This window comes from Leptonotus elevatus, chromosome 14, assembly GCF_054856555.1.
Source record: "Leptonotus elevatus isolate MCC_2025b chromosome 14, RoL_Lele_1.0, whole genome shotgun sequence".
NCBI classification, from domain to species: domain Eukaryota; kingdom Metazoa; phylum Chordata; class Actinopteri; order Syngnathiformes; family Syngnathidae; genus Leptonotus; species Leptonotus elevatus.
The window spans coordinates 738811-761384 of record NC_141252.1 but is presented as its reverse complement, the minus strand read 5'-3'; the positions used below and the strand labels follow the sequence as shown (position 1 = coordinate 761384).

General features: G+C 39.0%; 2 protein-coding genes across 4 annotated transcripts in view; both read right to left on the bottom strand.

The window, feature by feature from the left end:
- Positions 1 to 156, bottom strand: part of numb (NUMB endocytic adaptor protein) — a 34969-nt gene extending 34813 nt beyond the window's left edge. For all 3 annotated transcript variants that reach the window (XM_086095173.1, XM_086095175.1, XM_086095174.1), the window contains exon 1: positions 3 to 156. The gene's annotated coding sequence lies outside the window, so the exon portion shown is untranslated. The remainder of the gene's footprint in view (positions 1 to 2) is intronic.
- An 829-nt stretch (positions 157 to 985) lies between these two features.
- Positions 986 to 22351, bottom strand: galnt16 (UDP-N-acetyl-alpha-D-galactosamine:polypeptide N-acetylgalactosaminyltransferase 16). The gene is made up of 15 exons (XM_086094838.1): positions 21915 to 22351; positions 18417 to 18598; positions 17355 to 17453; positions 17204 to 17271; positions 11958 to 12023; positions 11236 to 11357; positions 9470 to 9557; positions 9230 to 9314; positions 7982 to 8085; positions 7421 to 7547; positions 6155 to 6247; positions 5138 to 5221; positions 3796 to 3922; positions 3498 to 3614; positions 986 to 2180 (listed from the first exon to the last, which is right to left on the bottom strand). Exons 1-15 carry the CDS (start codon positions 22122 to 22124, stop codon positions 2037 to 2039), a joined length of 1716 nt encoding a protein of 571 aa, XP_085950964.1. The 5' UTR covers positions 22125 to 22351; the 3' UTR covers positions 986 to 2036.
- Between the last annotated feature and the right edge of the window lie 223 nt (positions 22352 to 22574).

Genomic DNA, 22574 nt, shown 5'->3' with positions numbered 1-22574 from the left:
ACCTGTGACCACCAGGCCGAGCCAGACGGTATGCCGTCACGTATTCCGCCCCCTCCCCGCCGCGGAGCCGCGCGCGTCGGCCCCCTCCGAGGAAAATAATTCAAATTCCACAGAAAGAGCTGCGAAAGACTCAAGCAGTCCAATCGCTTCGGCCACCGCCGCTGAATGGCTGCGAGCGAGCGACTCAACCAAACTTCCGTCCTAGTGACGGACCGCCCCCTCACCTTCTCATTGGTCGACGGCGGAGGTTTGCGAGGTGATGGACAGGTGAGGGGGCAAACCTGGAGCAGATATTGGTGTTCCTCTAAAAACAGCACACGCACGTGAATGGAAAGTTATAACTCCCCCTGGTGCATTTGACGCGCAACTCCATCACCGCATGGCGCAGTCATGGCAAGAGACCAAAGTTCACTGACAGGAACCACCTGATTTATCAGAACCAATCAGCGATGAGGGATAATGATTATGGCGAGGGGCGGGGGGGGGGATGTATTATTTTGTGTTTCTTTTTCTTTTTTATTATCTTTCTTTTAAATTCCATTACGTATTTTTGTATGTGTTCATCTTACACATTTTAGGTATACTGTATAGAAAATCTAAAAATGTAAATAAAAATGTATATGAAAAATTAATGTATGAAATAAATATGTAACATACTGGAATATTATTGCATTATTTTAAAGTGATCGTTCTTCTTATATGTATTATGTGATTACTGTTATTTTTATTTTAATATCTTGATTTTTACAAATTTGAAAGTGGTAAAAGTCAATAATTATTCATAATGAAACATATTTTTTATTTGGAAAAATAACTAAACTCTGTTAGAATGGAATATAATAGAAAATGTCATATACTGGTCAAGGACACCATTATTATATGAATGAAATCAATACTTAAAAAATAACTTGGAAATAAGTGAAATTGAATGAGTGTCACAGAAAAGGGGAAAGTATTAAAAAAAAAAAAGGGGGAGAGATTTTTGTTGTCACTACATTTTATTCGTCAAGTGTACTTTATACACACACGCACGCACACACACACACACATACACACACACCAAGAAAATATCAAGCAAATATAAGCTTTAAGTATTTCCATGACATGTTTATGACAGAACCGGAAGAAAGAAATAACATTCTTTGGGTGGGTGCAACCATGCAGAACAATAAATTATAACAACATCACTTGACCACAGCTTTATGCCCATCAGGCCTTTTACATTTTTTTTTTAAAGGAGACATATTATGTTTGTTTGTTTGCACAATTGAGCCATTGAGAATTAGTGTGACCCAACACAGTTTTTGTCATTTTACAGGAGAATGATTAGAAGTCTTATGATTACAATGAAATCTGGCGGCTTTATATCTTGCTGAATATGACTTCTTCTAGAAATGTGTTTTTACTCTTTAATTTTGCTCTACAATTTGGGCCAAATTGGTTGATTACTGATCTGAGCTGATCATTGATACTGAGTGTGTGGGGGTGGTATTATGTAATTTGCCAAATTGCGACATCACAGTGGGGCAAAATATGTAACATGTGGCTGCTTTATTTCACACTTGATTGGTGGACAGGCAACCCGAGCATTTGGCGCCCTCCCCAAAATGTTTTTAATTGTCTATAAATACCACAAGATGGCGGCAAAGTGCAACAAGGCGATGAACTGACTAACTTCAGCTCCTCCCCTCAGTTTAAAAATTTATTGGCTCCATGATGCCACCAGATGGCGCCAAAGCCATATTTCTATATCAGACAAGGATTTGGCCCGTACAAAAAGAGTGGGTAACAGACAGTAGCCCCCCCCCCCCCCCCCCCACACACACACACACATAATCCACAAATATGCAGGGGTTAACTGTACAAACATTAAAAAGTAAAATTTCCATAATATGTCCCCTTTAAGGAATGAACATGTGAATGTAAAAAAACAACAAGTTAAGAGCTGCAGCCTCCTTTAAAGATGGAGCATCCTACACTGCTCTAGAAGCAAGGCCAAGGCAATCCTTTTATTTCCGGAACCTTTCTTTGGTCCTTCAAGTGATGATCTGAGGCTCCCAGGTCTGGCTGGCCACCAGGGGGCGACACTGGGCGATGACAGGTGGGCCTGGCGGACTCTGACTATCCAGACATAGACCGCTGACCGCGTGCTGCAGGGCCGAGCCTTTGGGCTTCCATTTCTGCACAGGAAGATATGAAATGCCATGAATCCGTTCGAGCGCCCTCAAAAACTTGATAAAAAAAAAAAAGACAGTACAAAATAATTTGATAGAGTTTGGAAAATAGATAAATAATTGAATAGTCTGTGCCTCATGATAATTCAATGGGCACTTTTCCCTCACATTTAAAACCCGAACCCTAGCTTGTCATGCCAACTTAATTTGCAAACCCCTAACAAAAATAAAAGTGTGAGAAATGTTATTAAAATACAAAAACATGTCAATGAAACTCAATACTGTTCATTCTCCAGTGGGACAAACATCCCGAGCGGAGCCAAAATGGCCTCCAGCGGATAAAGGAGGACATGCGCGGCGGCCCGTACATGTGCTTCCACTTAATCGCGACTCGTTCCTCGGCGTCGTAAATCACCGGGCGGGCACGGATCCGCGTGGAAAAACGAGGCCCAGGGGCCGGCGCGAGGTCACGGCCGGCGTCTGCAGATCGCTGATAACCGAGCTGCTCTTATGGCCGCCATTTTGTGCTCATTCCGCATTGACGTGAGGCCCATTAAGATGATCGACAGGATGAGATGAAAGCCAGCGTTCCGTTCGAAGTCTTTGAAGCGCATTTTCTTTTCAAAGGGAATACATTTTTGATTGTGTTGTTATTCTCCGTTTTATATATTTGTCACTTTCAAGTGAACGCATATGTGTGATGAGAGCGTTTGGTACCAGGCATCGCAATCGCTCTCATACTGGCCTTATTTTAAGGTATTGGGTACTCGTGGAGCCTGCCGATACCAGCTGTCGGTACTTGAGGCAAAATAAAAACATTTGACATTGAGTAAGTCCTCCCTGGCATTAGTTGGCGCCATATATGGCAGTTTGACGCACACAGAAAGATCGGTCATTGTCCACAAATGTTTTAAACAAAATTTTTGTCAAAAACAAAATCCCAATTAAAAACCCTAACCCTGGCATGAAACCCTTATTTAAAACCATAACCCCGTTTTAAAACCTTAATGTTGTTTTAAAATCCTAATTTGGAATTTTAGTCTTGTCATTAAATGCTAACCCGAAACCTTAAACCAGGCTTGAAACCTAACTTTGGAACCCTAACCTGGCTTGAAACTCCAATTTCAAATTGTAAGCTTGTCTTAAAAACTCTGTCAAAGAAACCCTAAACCTTTTGACCACAAACCTGTTTTAATACCCTAACCCCAATTTGAAACCCAAATCCTGTTTTAAAAGAAACCCCAATCTTTGCTTGAAATCCTAAATCAAACTTGAAACTCTAATGTTTTGTTCGAAACCCTAACCTCGGGTTGATGCACTGACCTGTCGAGGCTCTTTGGCGTTGCAGGGTTCCATAGTGACCTTTGACCCGGCGGTGAAGAGCGTGATGGCCAAGCAGAGGTCGCGCTGCCGAATCAGTGGCTCAATTAACTCCCACCTCTGAAAAACAAACACAAATGTCAACCAGAAGCAACTGTGGTTGTGAATTTAAACAAAATCTAACCCAGGCTATAAACCCTACCCCCTTTTGACCCTCAAAATCCAAACCTGGGCTTCAAACCCTCAACCCTAATCTTAGGCTGAAAAATGACCAATGACCACTCGGTGCCCGAGCCCTGACCTGCGCCTGTGGCCTGCTGCCTCTGACCACCTTGCACTCCGCCAGGCCGAGTCCGTCCGTCCCGCGGGTCTCCAGGCACAGGGTTCCCTGTCGCAGGACGCTGGCCACGGCCTCTTGCTCGGGAACTCTTGAGGGAACAATTGAGGCCAGTCAGCATTCGTATTGAAAACGCTAATCGAGCGCCATCGCTTCAACTGATCATTGAATGTTGGATTTAATTGAATTCATACTTGAATTTAGAATTGTATTACTTAATCAGGTTTTATGTATGGTTACATAAAATATTGTTCAGTCAGTCCAGGCAAAGTGTTAAGGGGGCTCTGGTCCCCCCCCCTGCCCCCCTCTAGAACCGGCACTGTATTCTATTTATGTTATTTATAATTTTACTCATAATTGTCCATCTAGCCCTCCATTTTCTGAACCGCTTATTGTATTTCATTTAACTGACTTAAAATGTATAATTGCAGTATTATTCCATTTATAAGCATATTTGTAATTTTACTCAAATTTATTTAAAATTCAACTTAAAAATTAAAGTAACTCAGAATTTTATGCTAATGTGTAATGTCATTTACACATATTAATTCAGATTTTTTTTCAACTGAATTTACAATTTAATGTATCATTTAATTGAATAATTGCATTTAAAATTGCAGTTTAATGTAGAATTTCATATATGATTAGATTAATTTAATTTACTCTTATTCATAATTATATTTACCTTACCGGTATTCAAAATGCATATCTATAGTATTATCCAATTTATAATCATATTTATAACTTTAGTACCTTTTTAAATGTGGTTTAGGATTTTATTATAATGTAGTGTGTAATGCATTACGCATACTGTAATTGAATTCATTAATTTTATTGAACTGTGATTGTAATTTACCCTGAATCAAATTTGCAAAATGAATTCAATTATGTGAATAAAAGCTGAGCTGCTGAAACAATCCGGCATGAATCATTGACTTGATCATTTGTGATTTAGAGTGTCATGACATCGCGTGTGTGTTTACTCTGGCTTGACATGCCAGGAAAAAAGAAAAAAAAGAAACAAAAGGGGGAAACCTACATTTATAACCCGGCGCCCCCTGAGTTTATCTTTGGGTGATTCACCATTTTGGCCTCTGGACTTAATTGATCCAATGTGCGAGTACGCGAGAGATTTGTGCGACTGTGATTTCATGCAACGTAACGGTTGTGCATCCCAGCATGCGGTGCAGCTAAATGCGCTCATAAAAAGCAACTCACATCTATTTGTCACACGGCTGGATGAAGCGAAGAACGTGGCAAGGATTTTGTATCGGGGGGGAATATGAATGAATGGAATATCGGGCACCTGAGCTCAGGGTAAACATTCTCCATGTACCAGCGGAAAGGTTTGCAGTTCAGTTTCCGTCGCAGCGTCAGACGGTCGGCGATGCTGCACAGAGACAATGACATAAACAACATAAATACTAGAGCTGTCAAACGATTAATTTTTTAAAATCAGATTAATCACAATTTAGAATTCTGATTAATCACGATTAATCGCTTGATTAAAAAGGCTTTTTTTATCAACATTTTTTGATCGCCAAATTGGAAGAGCACCTCTCAACATTTTTCTATCCTCTGCACACTCTCATCCTCCTCTTTTACTCTGAATGTCATACACAATAATATTAATAGTGTGATTAATCTGCGATCATTTTTTGTGATTAATCAACTTTGACAGCACTAATAAATACATCTACGTGAGAAATGGATTAAAAAAAATCGTATTTTTTAATTTGTAAGATTTGCCTTAAGGTTTGTTTTGGGGTTGTTTCCAAAATTTATATAGATTTTTTTTTTTATCCGAAAAACATATAAACACATTTTGAAGGATAAGCATTTAAAAAAAAGAAAAAAGAAGAAGAAGTATTTTGTCTCTAAAAAGTCGGCATCGTGTTTTTTGAGAACACATTTTAACGGACAGTTTCTTGCAAAATCAATGTAATTTTTTTTAAAACTACTTAAAATAAAGAAAAAAAAGAATTTCTGACATAGTGAGCTTTATGTTTCTTGAGAACAAATGTTGAACAACAAAGTTAGCATTTTGTTTCTTTTTTGTTTGTTTTTCCTTAAATAAAATTAGCATTTTTGTGAGCATTAATTTTTAATGACAGTATTCTGTATACTTTACTTCCGAAAAGTTAGCATTTTCTTTTTTGTTTCCGACAAATTCATTTTCAAAAGGTTTAATATGGCATACTGTCGAGAAAAAAACACAAACTTGCTTGAGAGAAACTTTTTTCAACTAATTTGAAAAAAATAAAACTTTTTCAAAATAAAGGTAAGATTCTTGTTTTGTGAGATTACAAAAGTACATACAAACCTGCCGAAAGCTTTGCCTTGTGCTGAAGGTCTGGCCGAGTAGTAGTACTGCTTGTACTCGTCCATCCACACCTCGGCGGCTCGCCGTGTGTTCCTACGCACGTACATGTCACATGATGTCACAGTAATCTCACATGTACAGCGCATTTGGAAAGGATTCACAAGTGCTTAATTTTTTTTCCAGTTTATGTTCAAACTTTATTCCTAGATGCAAAAAAAAGTTTTCTTCTGTAGATCTGTGCCTACGGACAATCTTCTCTCAGAGGCCTACAGAGAATTCCATTGATTCATGCTTGGTTTGCGCTCTGACAGGCTGTGAAAAAGTTTGAATAAATTAACTCATTCACTGCCATTGACGCCTATAAACGTCAACAATTCATTTGAACTATTTCTATTAGTTAAACATTTTTTTCCCACTTTTGTTAACAAGAGTATGACAACCTAGACAAAAAAATTTTAAACAATGTTTGGGGAAAAAAGAAAAGATTATTAAAAATTAGGGGTGTCAGACGATAAGAATTTTTAATTGCAATTAATCGCATGACTTCAATAGTTAACTCACGCTTATTCACAAATTTTATATGTTTTAAATGTGCAATATTTTTTTCTAGGTTTTCATACTCCTGTTAACAAAACTGGACAAAAATGTTTAACTAATAGAAATAATTCAAATTAATTTTTTTTAAACAATTTTTGGGGAAAAAAGAAAAGATTATTAAAAATTAGGGCCGTCAGACGATAAGAATTTTTAATTGCAATTAATCGCATGACTTCAATAGTTAACTTACGCTTATTCACAAATTTTATATCTGTTTTAAATGTACAATATTTTTTTTCAAGGTTTTCATACTCCTGTTAACAAAACTGGACAAAAATGTTTAACTAATAGAAATAATTCAAATTAAAAAAATTTAAACAATTTTTTGGGGAAAAAGAAAAGATTATTAAAAATTAGGGGTGTCAGACGATAATAATTTTTTATTGCAATTAATCGCATGACTTCAATAGTTAACTCACGATTATTCACAAATTTTATATCTGTTTTAAATGTAGAATATTTTTTTTCTAGGTTTTCATACAAAAATGTTAAACTAATAGAAATAGTTCAAATTAATTTTGCAGTGAATGAGTTAAAAAACAAAAATGAAAAATCACTAAATGTGTGTGTGTGTGTACTATGTAGAGCATGTTTGTGAAGTGCACGGCTGCCGCTGGCTCATGTGTTTGCATTATTCTTATCATATTAGGGATCCTGACCCGGACTCACTTGATGTAGGTGAGAGCGTTGCCTTCTGGGAAGTCGTACGGGTGTCGCTTACGGAACACGTGCCCCACGCGACTGCACGGCAAGATCTCCAGACTGCCGCCGCACATCCACACGCGGAACGACAGCTCTGGCAATGATAATAATAAGAATGTTCATCCTCCTCCTCATCTTCATCATCATCATACATTTGCGTGTGAAACGTGTCACTGAGCATCATTGAATGCTCCAGTGCTGCACAAATGGCAAAGACAGGATGAATTATTATTTTTTTATTATAGCTTGGGATGCCAACGCATCCAAGAGTGACAGGAAAGCGTCCGGCATGCATCACCCGATTACATCATTTGTAAAATTTGTCATGTTGGTTAATTTACGCTTTCAAATGTCAACTTGTTGGCGGGAAATCAAGAACTTGGCTGCAAAGCTAAAGGGAGCAAATTAACTCCCTGTTGAATTCTTTTTTTTTTTAATATACATTCATTCCAATACAAAATGTGAAAGCAAATAATAATTGTAGAGGGAATTAATCTCTTGATGATTTTTTTTTTTTAAGCCTCTCACCAAAGTTCTCCCCACCCCAGATGTCCATGTGGGTGTCGTACTGTCCAAGATGGTTGAACCAACTCTTGTCCATCGCAAAGATACCACCCGCAATGACCGGGGTTCTAAAAAAAAACAACACACTTTTACCACCATTACTATGACAGTCACTGTATGAAAGTTGTGAGCCACTTCTTAGCATTGTGTTTCTGAACAAATTAGCATTTTGTTTCCTTCTGAATGTTTTCCTTTCCTGTGAACCAAATTCAAACATCGGATAGCATTTTGTTTTACTGAAAGATAGCATTCTGTTTCCTCGTGAATGAAGTATGAATGACATTATTATCTTACTGAGAAAATTAGCATAATCCCACAAAAACTTCAGAAAAGTTAGCATTTTGTTTCCAACAAAGTTAGCATTTAGCATTTTGTTTCCCGGTGAATTAATTTTGAATTCGGCTCATTGTTTTCTTGTGAAGCAAATTTGAGCAACAACGTTAACATTTTGTTTCCGACAAAGTTAGCATTTAGTTTCTTGGAGAATTTAATTTGAACTAAAGATTAGCATTTGGTGTCTAACAAATTTAGTATTTTGTTGACTTGTGTACAAATTTTATTAAAGTAGAGTTGGCGTTTTGTTTTTGTATTTTTTGTTTTAATACAAAATTAGCAAGTTAGCATTTTGTTTCCCCGCAAAGTTAACATTTTTAACGATTTTTTACCTGGTGAAATAATTTTGAACAAGAAAGTTGGCAGTTCGTGTTAAAAATAAAAAATACTTTGTTCACCTATGAATTCATTTTTGAAATAAAGGCATTAGCATTTTGTATTGACAAAGTTAGCAAGTTAGCATTTTGTTTCCTGGTGAATTTAATTTGAACAAGAGAGTTGAAGGTTAAAGTACAATGGATTATCACACCCATTTGTTTATAACAATGTTAGTATTTTACTTGTGAATGAAAAAAAAAAGAGCTGACATTTTGTTTATGAATAAATGAGCGTTTGTTTTTGTTAATGAATGAATTTTGAACAACAGTGTAACGAACAAAGTTAACATTTTGTTACAAAGTTAGCATTTTCTTTGAGCAACATAGCTTTTTTTCTCTCAACAGTTAGCATTTTGTTTCCATGTGAACAACATTTGAACAACGTTAGCATTTGCTTCCGACTGTGTCATCATTTTGTTTCCTTGTGAAAAAAAATGACATACGACAGTTAGCAAATTAGCATTTTGTTTCCGCCACCGACTCAGCTCGCCGCCATTCGAACCTGATTGGCTGCGTGGGGTCACTCCTGGCCATTTTCTGCTCAATGGGAATCTGCTCCCATTTAAAATGGAGACTCCAGTCAAATCCTTGTGAGAAACAACGAGAGACATCCGTCACACAAACGTTGCGTATCATTTTGGTTGATCATTTAAGTGAGACGAGAGGGAACTTCCTCCTCCTCGCCAGCTGCGCTCGCAGCTGTTGCGTTACCGCGCTGGGGGATTTCAGCGTATCCTCTCACCTCCTCTCAAGTCGGCCGAGGCGGCCAAGTAAGCGAAGTTGTCCAGGCTGATGACATCGATGATGGGGCTCACCACTCGCGTATGGTCCTGCAACAACACGGGCATCGAGGCTTAGTAGCTGTTCCTAATATTTTGACCTGCGGTAAGGGGTGCTCGGCTGCGGTTCCATGCCCAGCTGTCTCCACTTGCGCCTGCTGTTGCATTGTTTGTATGAGACCACAATCCTATTGCTCTCAAGGAAAGTGCGTCTCATGGCACTTATAAACATGATGTGCTCAATGCGGATGACATGTTGCACTCTGCTTCTCGTTAACATTCCCTTTACAAAAGCGGGATACATTTCGAGTCGAGGGGAATATATTGACATGGGAAAGTACTGGTACCGGGCCCCGGAAGAAAGCATTTCTAAATCATTATTCACAAGCCAGTTAAATCATCAGTTCATTCTGAGGGGTTTTTCATGACCGAAAAGACACAGGAGGTTTGTCATTTTGCCTTGAAATGCACATTTAAGACAGGCAGCACGATAGAGGACCCACAAAAAAAATAAATCTCAAGAAACCATGAAGGCTGCCATTTTGGTACCCATTTCGGCTTGTTAGCAACTTCTAGAACTTTTTTTAAATTATTATAATTCAGCCTCCTATGCTACTTCACTTTGTAACATAAAATTTGTCCGACTTATCGAGATCCACAAAAAAAGTGTGGAGAAGACATGCCTGAAAAGACAAAAGACTGCAATTTTAGTTCCGTTCGGCCATTTTAGTCATTTCAACCAGTTTGTTTGACCTGTCCTTTAACTCATTCACTCCCAGACATTTTCACTGAAGCAACCCCCTTCGCTCCAGGCTGTTTTGCTGGATTCTGACAGATTTTGCAAGGCCCACAGAACATTGTGTTCTATTGCTATAAAAACATGGAAGCTACCAAAAGAAAGATTAGAGTCTCTTCTTTCATCAGGATTTTTTTTATATTTCTATCAGTTTCCGTTTTGCAGCAATTAGCATTAGAATATAGCTAAGTTTCATCATTATTCACAAATCTGTTTAAAACAGTGGGGAAAGAGCTTTTTTTTTTCAACATCACCCTGGTTGATCTCTTATACTCTGCTGCCACCTGCTGGCCGTTTTTCTAATAACTACTATTGCTTCAACCATTCTCTTCAGTTGAGAAGCTGCACTAAAGCCTTCTGTATGCGCTAGCATAAAAATAAAAATAAACGTAAAAAATATATAAATACGTCTTTGGAAGCATGGTAAAATTTAAAATAGAACGTATTTATCCGTTTTTGGGAGCAAATGAGTTAAGAATCGATGAATTTGTCCTTGGGATTTCCAGCCAGTGCATGGAATGTGCTGTACAGTCTTCCGACTTCCACGGCTCTCACACATGAACTACACAAACCCCCCCCAGGAAGTTCTCTGACAACAATCCCTTCAGAATAACCAATTTAAGCCGTTTCTCCATTTGTTTTGTGGGCATGGACTGTGTGTGAGTGCGTGGGGGTGTGTGTGTGGGTGTGGGTGTGGGGGTGGGGGGGTGTGTGTGTGTGTGAATGTGCTAAGGGGGAATGTCGTTCCCTGGCGGTTTGCCTAATCCTATTGGTGGGAATCTTTCTGCTGCATTACAGAAAGACCGAAATGAAAAATAACATGCAGCCTGCAGGGATGTGAACTCTACATCACTAAACAACACAAATCACGACAACGGAAGACAACGTCGTCTATGTGTGTGTGTGTGTGTGTGTGTGTGTGTGTGTGTATACCTCTTTGACGCGCTTGATCATTGGCTGCAGCCAATCAGTGTTCACCTCACAGTGGCTGTCCAAGAAAGTCAAGATGGGGGCTGAGGCGGAGTTGGCTCCTCGAACGCGGGACCGGATAAGTCCTAAGGGGACGGAGGTACAAGTGTTTTGTTTTGGACAAATTTTGTATTTTTGCTTCTCACAACGTTATCATTTTGCTCCAGAGAATGAAATTTCGCTTTTTCCCCCCCCGCACCTTTCTTACCCGTTCAAACAAGTTAGCAATTTGTTTGTTTATTGAACATACAAAACAAGCAACAGAATACATTTTGCTCAAAAGTAAAAAGAAAGATTTTAAGTTATCATTCCGTTTTTTTCCTGAAATAATTTAAAAGTAAGAACGAAAATGGTGTCTCTTACTCAACTTTCCGCTCACTAGCGTCTTGAGAGGTTTGGGGTGAGGGTGTGACAACTCTGTGGAGATGTCGAAGGGGCCTGCATGTCTTAAGCAGCTCAGGGAAAATTTGCTGTCAAGTTGCGAATATTTGGTCCATGATGTGCTTGTGTGTGTGTTCGTACAGCACCGAGGCCTCCGGCAGCGCTAACACGTGCTGACATGCCGTTACCTCTTGTTTGTTCTACGTTACAGCAGGACAATTTTTGACACCTTTCGACACCTTTTTCGCATCATCAGTGACACGGCGTTGCTAAAGTTGCGTTCCATTAATTACGCACACACTTACCCTCTCTCCTGCCATTCCTCAGGCAACGCACTTTGGGGATCTGAGCAAGCAGCTGGCAGTCGTCGGCTGAGGAAGACAAACAGATTGTGTCAAGGCGGAAGGCAGACACGCACTGAGAAAGCTGGATTGAACACCACTTAATTGTATACAAAATGTCTGCCAATTTGGTTTGAAGCGGACATTTTTGGCTCAGTTTTGCACTCTAGAACAGGGTCAAGCAGCGGGCAGGGACAATGGAGCGTATCCCAAAAAAAAATCTCCCGTTCCCACAGTCAGCATTTTGTTCACAACGTTAGACTTTTGTTCATAACAAAATTAGCAATTTGCTTTCTTGTGGACACATTTTGAATGACAAAGTTAGCATTTGGTTTCCTTGTGAACACCTTTTGAAAAACAAAGTTAGCATTTTGTTTTTGACAAAATTAGCATTTTGTTTTTGACAAAATTAGCATTTTGTTTCCCGACAAAGTTACATTTTTTCCGACAAAGTCAGCTTTTTGTTTGGGCAGCAGTTAGCATTTTGCTAACAACAAAGTTAGACTTTTGTTCATACAAAGTTAGCATATTGTTTCTTTATGCACACATTTCGAAAGACAAAGTTAGCATTTAGTTTTTGACAAAATTAGCATTTTGTTTCTCGACAAAGTTAACAATTTTCTCCCGACAAAGTCAGCTTTTTGTTTGGCCAACAGTTAGCATTTTGTTAAGGAATACAAGACTTATGAAAAACGAACCAGCTATTCTGTGATGTGGTTAATTTCAACTCTTCCCTGAAAAATAGTAAATTTATGTTGAGCGATGATGATTTCATAGCACTTCTTATGAATATTTTTGCATTAAGTACAGTATCAGCCATTTTGGACAGTCACGTGATCATCGTGACGTGTCGCGTGCGTAAAACACGCATATATGACATGGCCGCTAATGACAACAAAGCCACTCACGAGGAATGATTGCGTCCCACAGCGGTCTTCAAAGGTGGAATTACGCCCTGTAGCAAAGAAGCACTTCTTCAAAAGCAGTACAGCCACGGAGGACTCGCCAAAGATTTGTATCCAGCCGAAAGCCGGATGAAAGTGGCCGACGCATTCAGTTGGCCGGCTCATAGCAAGTCGAATTTGGGGAACGTCTACAAGTTGTATGTTACAGAGGCTCAAATTACCAGTCAAGTCACCGTTGACGTTGTTCACTCTGGAAATTTAATTTATGGACGGTCCCTAACCTGGACTGTAAACATCCGGGTTACTTTTACTCTGCTACTGCTAAGCATGCTTCAGCCCACATTAGGAGAGGCCACCCCCACACGGAATGACATGAAACGTGATGTGCTTGAGGATTTTACTCTGATCAGAATTGGCGCAGTAATTTGGATAGAAAAAAAAAAGTAATTTGGATAGAAGACGGCCTTTTTTCCCCCCCATTACGTCAGCAAAGTCCCATTGAAATAAATGAAGGCGGCTTTTGTTTACGCACGGGAGATACGTCATCGCGATCACGTGACCAGGATAATGGCGTTCACCATGGTAAGTTCTTATTTTGATAAATGATGAATGATTTTAAAAGAAAATTCGGGGAATAAGATGCCAGAGATTTTTGCACTTTTACTCTTTGTACACAATGCCTAATCCAATACCGGAAAATGAGTTATAAGTCTTGTATCGCTTTAACAACAAGGTTAGGCTTTTGTTCATGACAAAGTTAGCATTTTGTTTCCTTGTGAACAAATTTTGTCTGGCAAAATTAGCCGTTTGTTTTTTACATAATTAGCAGTTAGCTTTATGACAAAGTTAAAAAGAAAAATTTCTCCTGGCAAAATCAGCTTTTGTTTGGTCATGAACTGTGAACACACTTTAAACAGCAGTTAGCACTTTTGTTTACTACTACTTTTGTTTTTGACAAAGTTAGCATTTTGTCTCCTCCATGAACACATTTTAACAATAGCATTAGTAGGCTATTTTGTTTTCAGCAAATTTTGTATGAACAGCAGCGTTAGCATTTTGTTCACAACAAAGTTAGCGTTTTTGTTTTTGACCAAGTTAGCATTTTGTTTCCTCATGAACAAATAAAAAATTACACATTTAGCAACATCATTTAGCAGTGTTTTGTGTAACTTTGTTGTGGTAATTCCCGGAATACCTAAAAAAAAAAAAGGCTCACTTTCTGCATGAGTCTTTCGTTCAGGCATAAGAACAGACGCACACAAATCAACGCACACACGCGCACAAGCAGCTTAGCATTAAGAGAGAAGCAGCTGATGCATTGTGGGTATGTCCTCGTGTCCTCGTCCTCCCTGCAAGCGATACGTCCATCCACACTTGTAATCCTCACTGATTGAATGAGATGTACGCACACTACTGCTTTTTTTTAATTTTTTTTTTTAAATACTGCTTATATCAGACGCGCGTGTGTGCGCGCATGAGACAGGAATGGAAGCGTACTCGCGTCGCAGCGATACTCCATAAGTTTGTGTGACAGCTGGTGATGTGTGTTCTTGTACACTGCTGCTACACGCAGCCTCGTCACATTCTTACTCTATCGTGTCACTTCATAAATAGTACATAGCTCGCAAATACTGAAAAACCGCAAGTAATTGACAATGTGCTTTAAAGTTATTGACTATATTAATAAATTAAAATCGTAACACACCGCAAATTCTGTAATGGAAACTGTTATATCCCCAACTCAATAGCATTTCAAACTCATCTTACATTACCCAAACTAGGCTCAACTTAGCTCCTCGAGTTCAATCATCTTTCGCTTGAAATTAATAATAATTCCTATTAATCCATTCCACTCCCACATAAACACCAAAGAAAGTAAAATTAGCACTCTACAATATTGAACTTTTGTAAAATTATACAGTCTTAACCTAACCAAAGAGAATGTGCACACAAAAAAATCAATATTTTGTGTATCATGATTTCACTGGCCATTGACAATGTGCTCCTTCAGGTGTATAAACATTGACCACCAGGGGGCAGTATAATACAGACAGACATAATACACAAAGAAGAGTTTCACAGTAAGCTGCAGTAATACTAGTCATTTTCCAAAGAGGATACAAAAACAAAAAAAATATTTTAAATTATATTTTTGGGTGAATTCACGAATCGGAAAATGCCAACGTTTGACAGCAAAGACATTAAAAAGTATTTTTTTCAATACAAAAAGTCCCCTGAAAACGATTTTCAATTTGATAAAAAAAATAATAATGCAGGTAAGTAAGAGGAATTCTACGAATGGAATGATAAAAAGTCATGATTATTTTTACACTCGCATTAAACCAAGTGTTGCTGGTTTTAATCAACATCAGCTAACAACGTGAAGAGCCCGAGGCGCGTCAGTCTCGTTGCCGGTGGACGGATCGCGACGGTGTGCTAATTAGTCCTCTCTGCATTAGTTGAACGTGAGCTAACGGTTCACACGCCCTGTAATGGCCTCTGCGCGCATGCCGTGTGTGCAGCTGAGTTACAAGCGCACACGCTGAGAGGTAACACAGCCAAACACACGTTTAAGCACAATTGTGCATTTGCAGCTCCGATTAATGCCGGGTTTATATGGAAATAGCAACCTAGCCAAAATACCAAAGGACTAGCAATACAACACTCACTACTGTGACTACTGTTGTTGTTTAATTCCAATTTAAGCATAAGGGAGACGGTCGTTAACTGCACTCGGTACTTTTCCCGATTCATCATTGCAACACTGGGCCAACCTCCATTTCCAAGATGACCGCTGTAACATCCCAGAAAGTTGAGTTTCAGAGCTCGATAGAAGACTCAGAAAGTAAGTGGTGCTTCAGCTTGGTCGTGTAAGTGGATGTTATTTATCGCCTTTCATGAAATATTCATAGTTTAAGGTAGAGTATCGATTCAAATTTCCTCAATCGATTCGATTCACAAGAGCTCAGTTCGATTCGATCCAATTCACTTCAATTCGATCCGAAATTGATTAAATATGGCACATCAATTCTTCTTAATGTCAAGGACATGATAAAAAACTCCATAAATATTAAATTCCAAAGTAAGGCAGGAACTGGTTAAATGAGTTAGTTTATAACGTGTTATAATCACTTAAGTGTTACACAAACATTGACATCAGCAAGGATGAGATGAAAATATTTTCATAATCTATTTCAATAATTGTAAATATAAATAAAAAAAATGTCTGGTCTTTCATACATTTAAGGAAATACTTGGAAATTCATAAGAACAGTCAAATTTCAAGAAAAAAATTGGCCTTTAAAATTCTATTTTCTTGAGAATTTATGCGAAAAAAAAGAGATATATAAAATAATCGATTCATGGTTTTATGAATAGATATCGGGCCTGAAAAGGAAAATCGATTCGATATAGATTCTTATTTTTTTTATTTTTGTTTAACCTAGCCCTAAGTTTTGACATGTTTATGGACTTGGACCACTATTGCACTAAATCATTTGTGTCGCCTACTGTGCATGATGCCGACTGAAATTCCAAAATCTGAAGAAAGTATCCAAAATTTGTCATCATTGCCAGATAAATCACCAAAATATAAAGTTGTCATTTTAATGATTTTAAAAATGATGTCGTTTTAATGTGAAATGTTGCACCATGTGAAGTATATAATGTGCACTGCAGCTAATAATGCTGTATTTGAATAATTTATCATGAACATTATAAAAAAAAAAAATGTAAATAATGTCATGATAAAATTTAAAAAGTGGTCATTTTTCATAATTCCTTTGACTATAATTATATTGAAGGTGAATTTTCATCCCATATTTGCCAGCCCTGAGAGTCCATGGCGCCTTTAGCATCTGCCTAGCTTGCCTGGCGGGTGGCGCGGCCCTGCTTTATAGCGAAAGGACAGGGAGAGTTGGTCGCTGAGCTGATGTTGATGAGATGTGAGCGGTGGAAGGAAAAAAAGATGAGGCAATAATCCTGTTAAGTCTCCACTTAAATCACTAGGCGGCCAAATCCAAGATACATGCCTTGCCCTCACGGTGCACACATTAGGAGCTACATGCTAACTTTCTTAAATAGTGGCCTGTATTGAATCCTGGGTGTGGTAGAAAGTGAACAACAGCTATTTGTTGATGTTTTTCACAAATAAATAAAGAGAATAAAATATAAAACATAATCTATAATCACTCCACTCCAAACTTGTGCTTTACACCAACACCGAGCCGTTTCTGCGGTTATCAGACACGAACCCCCGCCATGCTCACTGAGCTGAAGTCTTGACGGGATTCGCTTCAAACTCACCGTCGGCGCTGAAGTCGTCGATCAGGATGATTTCGTGAATGAGCTGCGGAGGACTCCGCATCAGGACGCTGCCGGGGAAACGAGGAGCAAACGTTGGCCCATGCAAATGGCTGACGCGGCTAATGCTAAATGCTAATTGAGGCGCTATTACCTCTTGACGGTGCGCAGCAGGGTGGAGCGGGCCTCGTTGTGGAAGGTGATGATGACGCTGGTGGCCGGAAGGTCGTCGTCATAGTTGAGGGAAGCGCACCTGTGGAGGGGAAATTAATGAATTACTTTCTATGTCTATATTAGATATAACTTGCAATATGAGATGTTTCATCTCTAATTGATTGTGCTGCCATTGTTGTCATCTAATTGGAGTCTTCACTGTTGCCTGGGCTTCTGTCGCCACGTCGATGAGAAAATGTCTGAGAAAATGTCCGCTTTAAAATGTCATCTGCTTCCGTAAAAATATGGGGGGGGGGGGGGCGGGTTCTACTAACATACAAACTATTGCGTCAACTCAGCTTTACGCATTATAGAAGTGTTTATTTAATTTTTATATAAAGAAATAAACACATTTCATTTCATTCAAATATTTTAGGAAAAATACACAATTAATAAATTACATTATTGCATTTATTTTTTTAAATATATGAATGAAATTATTTATTTTAATGAATCTGTTATTTTTTTAATAATGAAGTAGAAGAAAAATGCAATTAATTTAATTTCAACTTTTTCTCCAATTATTTCATAATTGTTTGATATATGTGAAAATGTGCCTAGTTTACTAATTCCATGCTACTATTCACACCAATTAATAAATGAGATAAATGGATTAACAATCTATTTTTTTAAATATTAATAAATTTGAATGTTGTTGAACCAAATGTAGGGAAACTATAATGCAATTGATTTAATTTAAATTATTTTACCAATAATTTTATATTTGTAATGTACATTTTTCATTTGACTAATTACATGCTGTCATTAACAATAAATTCACTTACCAATCTATTTGATGGCTGAATAAAATACATTCTAATAATAAATATCCATTTAAGCGACAAATAACAAATACGACAGCACTCCTGCTAATGAAAATGCTCGGTGGCCGGATTAAAACAATGCAGTGGGCAATGCCCCCCCCCCCCCCCCCCAACCACCCTGCACTTTCGACACGATTGATCTGAAGCGTGATGAGCAGGTGCAGCGCGGCGTGTGTGACCTGTAGTGTCTGGTGTCCCTGAGCGGTCGCTGCGCGCCCAGGCGGTGGCTCTCGATGAGATTGAAGGCGTGCTCCCTGTACGGGTCGTCTCCGGGCCTCAGCTGCTTGGCGTCCAGGTATTTGTTCTCGTCCAGGCTGCCCAGCAGAAGGTCCTGATGCTCGCCACGCGGGGGCTGGCTCACCTGACCGCAGCACGGGCGCAGACACACACATGGAAATAAAAGCTTTTAATAAACTGACCACAGCCCGAATGGAAAGTAGAAATGTGTGCAGGGCGGGCAGACGACCGCGGTGTATCCCAGCGGGTATCCTCCAACTGTTTACAAGCTAAACAAAAAAAACAAAAAGAAGACATTTTATACAAGTGCATGTGTCGTTAATGGAACCTGGAGAAAAAAATAATAATAATAATCTGAAAAAAACCAACTTAACAAGCAACATATTCACAAATTATCTAACTAATCAATCAACGGCTAAATGAACCAAATAATAATTGTTTCAAATTAAGTAACCAACTAACGTGCAACTAACTGACTGACAGACTGACAAACTCACTAATAAATGGAAAAGTAACAGATATACACACACTAACAACTAACTGGCTGGCTATCTAACTCATAAATGGACGAACAGACAAAGAAATTGATACACTAACTAACTAATTGGCTAGCTGACCTAACTGGCTAACTATTCTGGCTGATTATCTAATAAATAGATGAATGGAAAAAGAGATGAATACACTAACTAAGTTAGACTAACTAACGAACTAACTGGCCAGTTAACTAACTAACTAACTCAGAATTCAACAAACTCAGTAGCTAATTAGCCAGCTAAATAACTCACTCACTGTCTAACTAACTGACTAACTAAAACAGTAACTAACTAACTGGATGGATGGCTGACTGACTGACTAACTGGCTAAATCATTAATAAAGGGATGAACAGGCAATGTAATGCATACACTAACTAACTAAGTTAGACTAACTAAGTGACCAGTAAACTAACTAAGTAACTAGCTAATTAGCAAGCTAAATAACTCACTCACCCACTGACTAACTAACTGGCCAGTAAATTAACCAACTAACTCAGAATGTAACAAACTCAGTAGCTAATTAGCCAGCTAAATAACTCACGTACTCACTGTTTAACTAACTGACTAACTAACTAACTCAGAATTTAACAAACTCAGTAGCTAATTAGCCAGCTAAATAACTCACTCACTCACTGTTTAACTAGGCACATGTAATTAATTAACGAATGGACGGACAAATAAAATGAACAACTAACAGACGAATCAACCAACCAACTGCCTGACTAACTCACTCACTCAAAGGTAAACTACTGTAAAACAAACTAAGTAAGGAGGTAGAGATGGAGGTGGAAAATGAGTGGATGGATGGATTCTGTTCGTACCGCCTAATTTTCAGAATGTTTTCATTGATTTTCACATGAAACGTGATTTGCATAGAAAAGCATCTCCGTGATAATGGTTGTTGTCTTTCACGATAATGCAGCAAAAATAAAAGAATACTGTATGGACAGATACAGCCTCATCAAAGTGATAGTATAAAGAAAATACCGACGTCGCAACTTCAGTATTTTCAAATTCAGCAACATCTAAATACCCTAAAACCGTTGAAACCTTCTCGGCACCAAAATGTGTTGACCAGCGTACTGCAACCGCTCGGTGGACCGAATGAAAGAACAGAGTGGGCATTATGTGACCTTGCCCGCCAGTTCAGGAGCTCAGCAAAGGCACAAAGTGATCGACTTTCCGTGCGAGTCCGAACTGACTGAATGCCATTTGTCTTTTTCAGACCACTTGAAAGCAGACAGCGTCTTCATGTTTCATTCATGCCAACTGAAAAGTGGCCGACGGCCTCGCCGAGATGTTTTTTTAGGAGGATGGGTGACGCTTTTCTCAAGGTAGTGAGACAAAGGTGAAGGACCTTGCGGTGGAGAGCAAAGCGAGCGTGCTCGCCTTCCAAAGGGCAGCTGTGGTTGCGTAAGGTTTTGCACACATTCCAAGCAGCTTTGTGAACGGGAATATTTTTGGAGGGGGTTCGGTTTTCCCTTCCCTTAAATTGTAATGCACAAACTGTTTCATGCTATACATTCTATGCAATTATGTTACTATTTTTTCTTTTTTTAAATAGAGTACAAAATTATAGAGGACGGGGGCGAGGCTGGAACAGATTAATGGCATTTCTATTCATTTCAATGGGGAAAAATGATTTGATATTTGGGCTTAAGAGTTTTTACAAATTAAAATCATATCTCAAGGTACCACTGGAGTGCTGCCTATATGTTAGCATCCAAGTGATTAATCGGTCGAAGTGCTTTTAAAAAAACTTTTTTTTCAGATGTTTACCAATTTATTCATTTTATTTTTACATATTACAGCTTAATAGATAACATTAAAACATTCCTCTGCAACCCAATAAAATTGACAAAAAAAGAAGGCCGATTTTTCTCTCTCTGTTGTTAAGTTAAACAAATACTAAAGTATTGCAAAACAGTCAAATCTGCCTGTAATTTATATATTTATTGTTTTTTTATTGTCGCAACTGAATTAATAAATTAACTCAATTCACTGCCATTGACGGCTACAGACGTCAAAAATTCATTTGAACTATTTCATTTATTTATACAATACATACATACATTTGTACAATATACATTTTTTTTCACTTTTGTTAAGAGTATGAAAACCTAGAAAAAATATATATTGTACGTTTAGAACAGATATAAAGTTTGTGATTAATCGTGAGTTAACTAGTTAAGTCATGTGATTAATTACAATTAAAAAATGTAATCACCTGATGCCCCTAATAAAAAAGAAAGAAAAAATTATTAAAAATTAGGGGCGTCAGACCATTAAATTTTTTTATTGTAATTAATCGCATGACTTCACTAGTTAACTCACGATTAATCACAAATGTTATATCTGTTCTAAATGTACAATTTAAAAATATATAGGTTTTCATACATTTGTTAACAAAAGTTAAAATAAAAAAAATTAAGTGAAACTAATGGAAATAGTATTAATATTGAATTTTTGACGTCAATGGCAGTGAATGAGTTAATTAATATACCGATTAAAATGGTTTTTGGAATTGCATTCCGCCAAAAATATATATTTTTAAAACAAAATCCTTATCGGTCAAGCCCGATATGTGATATGTATGCATTTTTGGCCGTTGCAACACTTGGGCTTGTTTCACCGGGGCCGAAGGTGCGTTCACGGACACCTGACTGCAACGCGACACGGGGCTAAACAATCCACCAGCTGGCTCTGCGTGCAACCCGAGAGGCGCCCACCACAACAGCGCCGCGTAACACCACGCAGGCAAGACTTAAGGGAAAGCCTCTTATGCAGGTGCCGGCGGGAGGCAACATGCACTTACCGCAACAAATAAACAAATACAAACATCAATCACCATCATGCATGCAGCACGCACTTTCCCGCAGTACAACCCCAATAACGCACGGACTCACTATGAGCGGGATGGTCCTGTCGTCCCGGTGGATCTCCAGGCGTCCACCTCCCTGGCGGTGGTGGTTCCCGGCTGACGAGGGCGCAGACGCCGCCGCCGCCGCCGCCGCCGCCCCCGTCGCCGGCTTGCTGTCCTGCCACAGGTAGTAGAAGGTGCCCAGGATCCAGGCGACGGTCAGGATCGCGATGGCGTTGGCCCGAATCCTGCGCATGGTGAGCCCATATAGGGGTGGGGGGGGGAGCGCGGCGCGGTGGGGGGGGGCCGCTCCGGACGAGGCGGGCGTACCTCAGGCTCCTATTTAGTCCAACTCGACAATAGAGGGAAGGAGAAGAGGAGCGTCGATGGCGATGAAGAAAGGAGAAGAAGGGGGGAGAAGAGGAGGACGACGCTCGCTGCCTCCCTGCCTGGATGGAAGGAAGGCGGCTGGATGGGGGCGGGTTACGCGGTCCTAGCGCCGACGGGTTCAGGCGAGATGTTCGAGCGGTTATGATGGAAGTCTTCGCGTCCAATCCTTGTTCAAATGCCAGGTTTTTGCGGTGTTAAAAAAAAAGACAAAGATTGACTTATTTTTGATTAATAATTCCCCCCGCACCAGTTCTAGCTGAAGAAAAACAGCTCCAATGGAAAAAAAAAACTAAAACATTCAAGGCAACAAACTTGG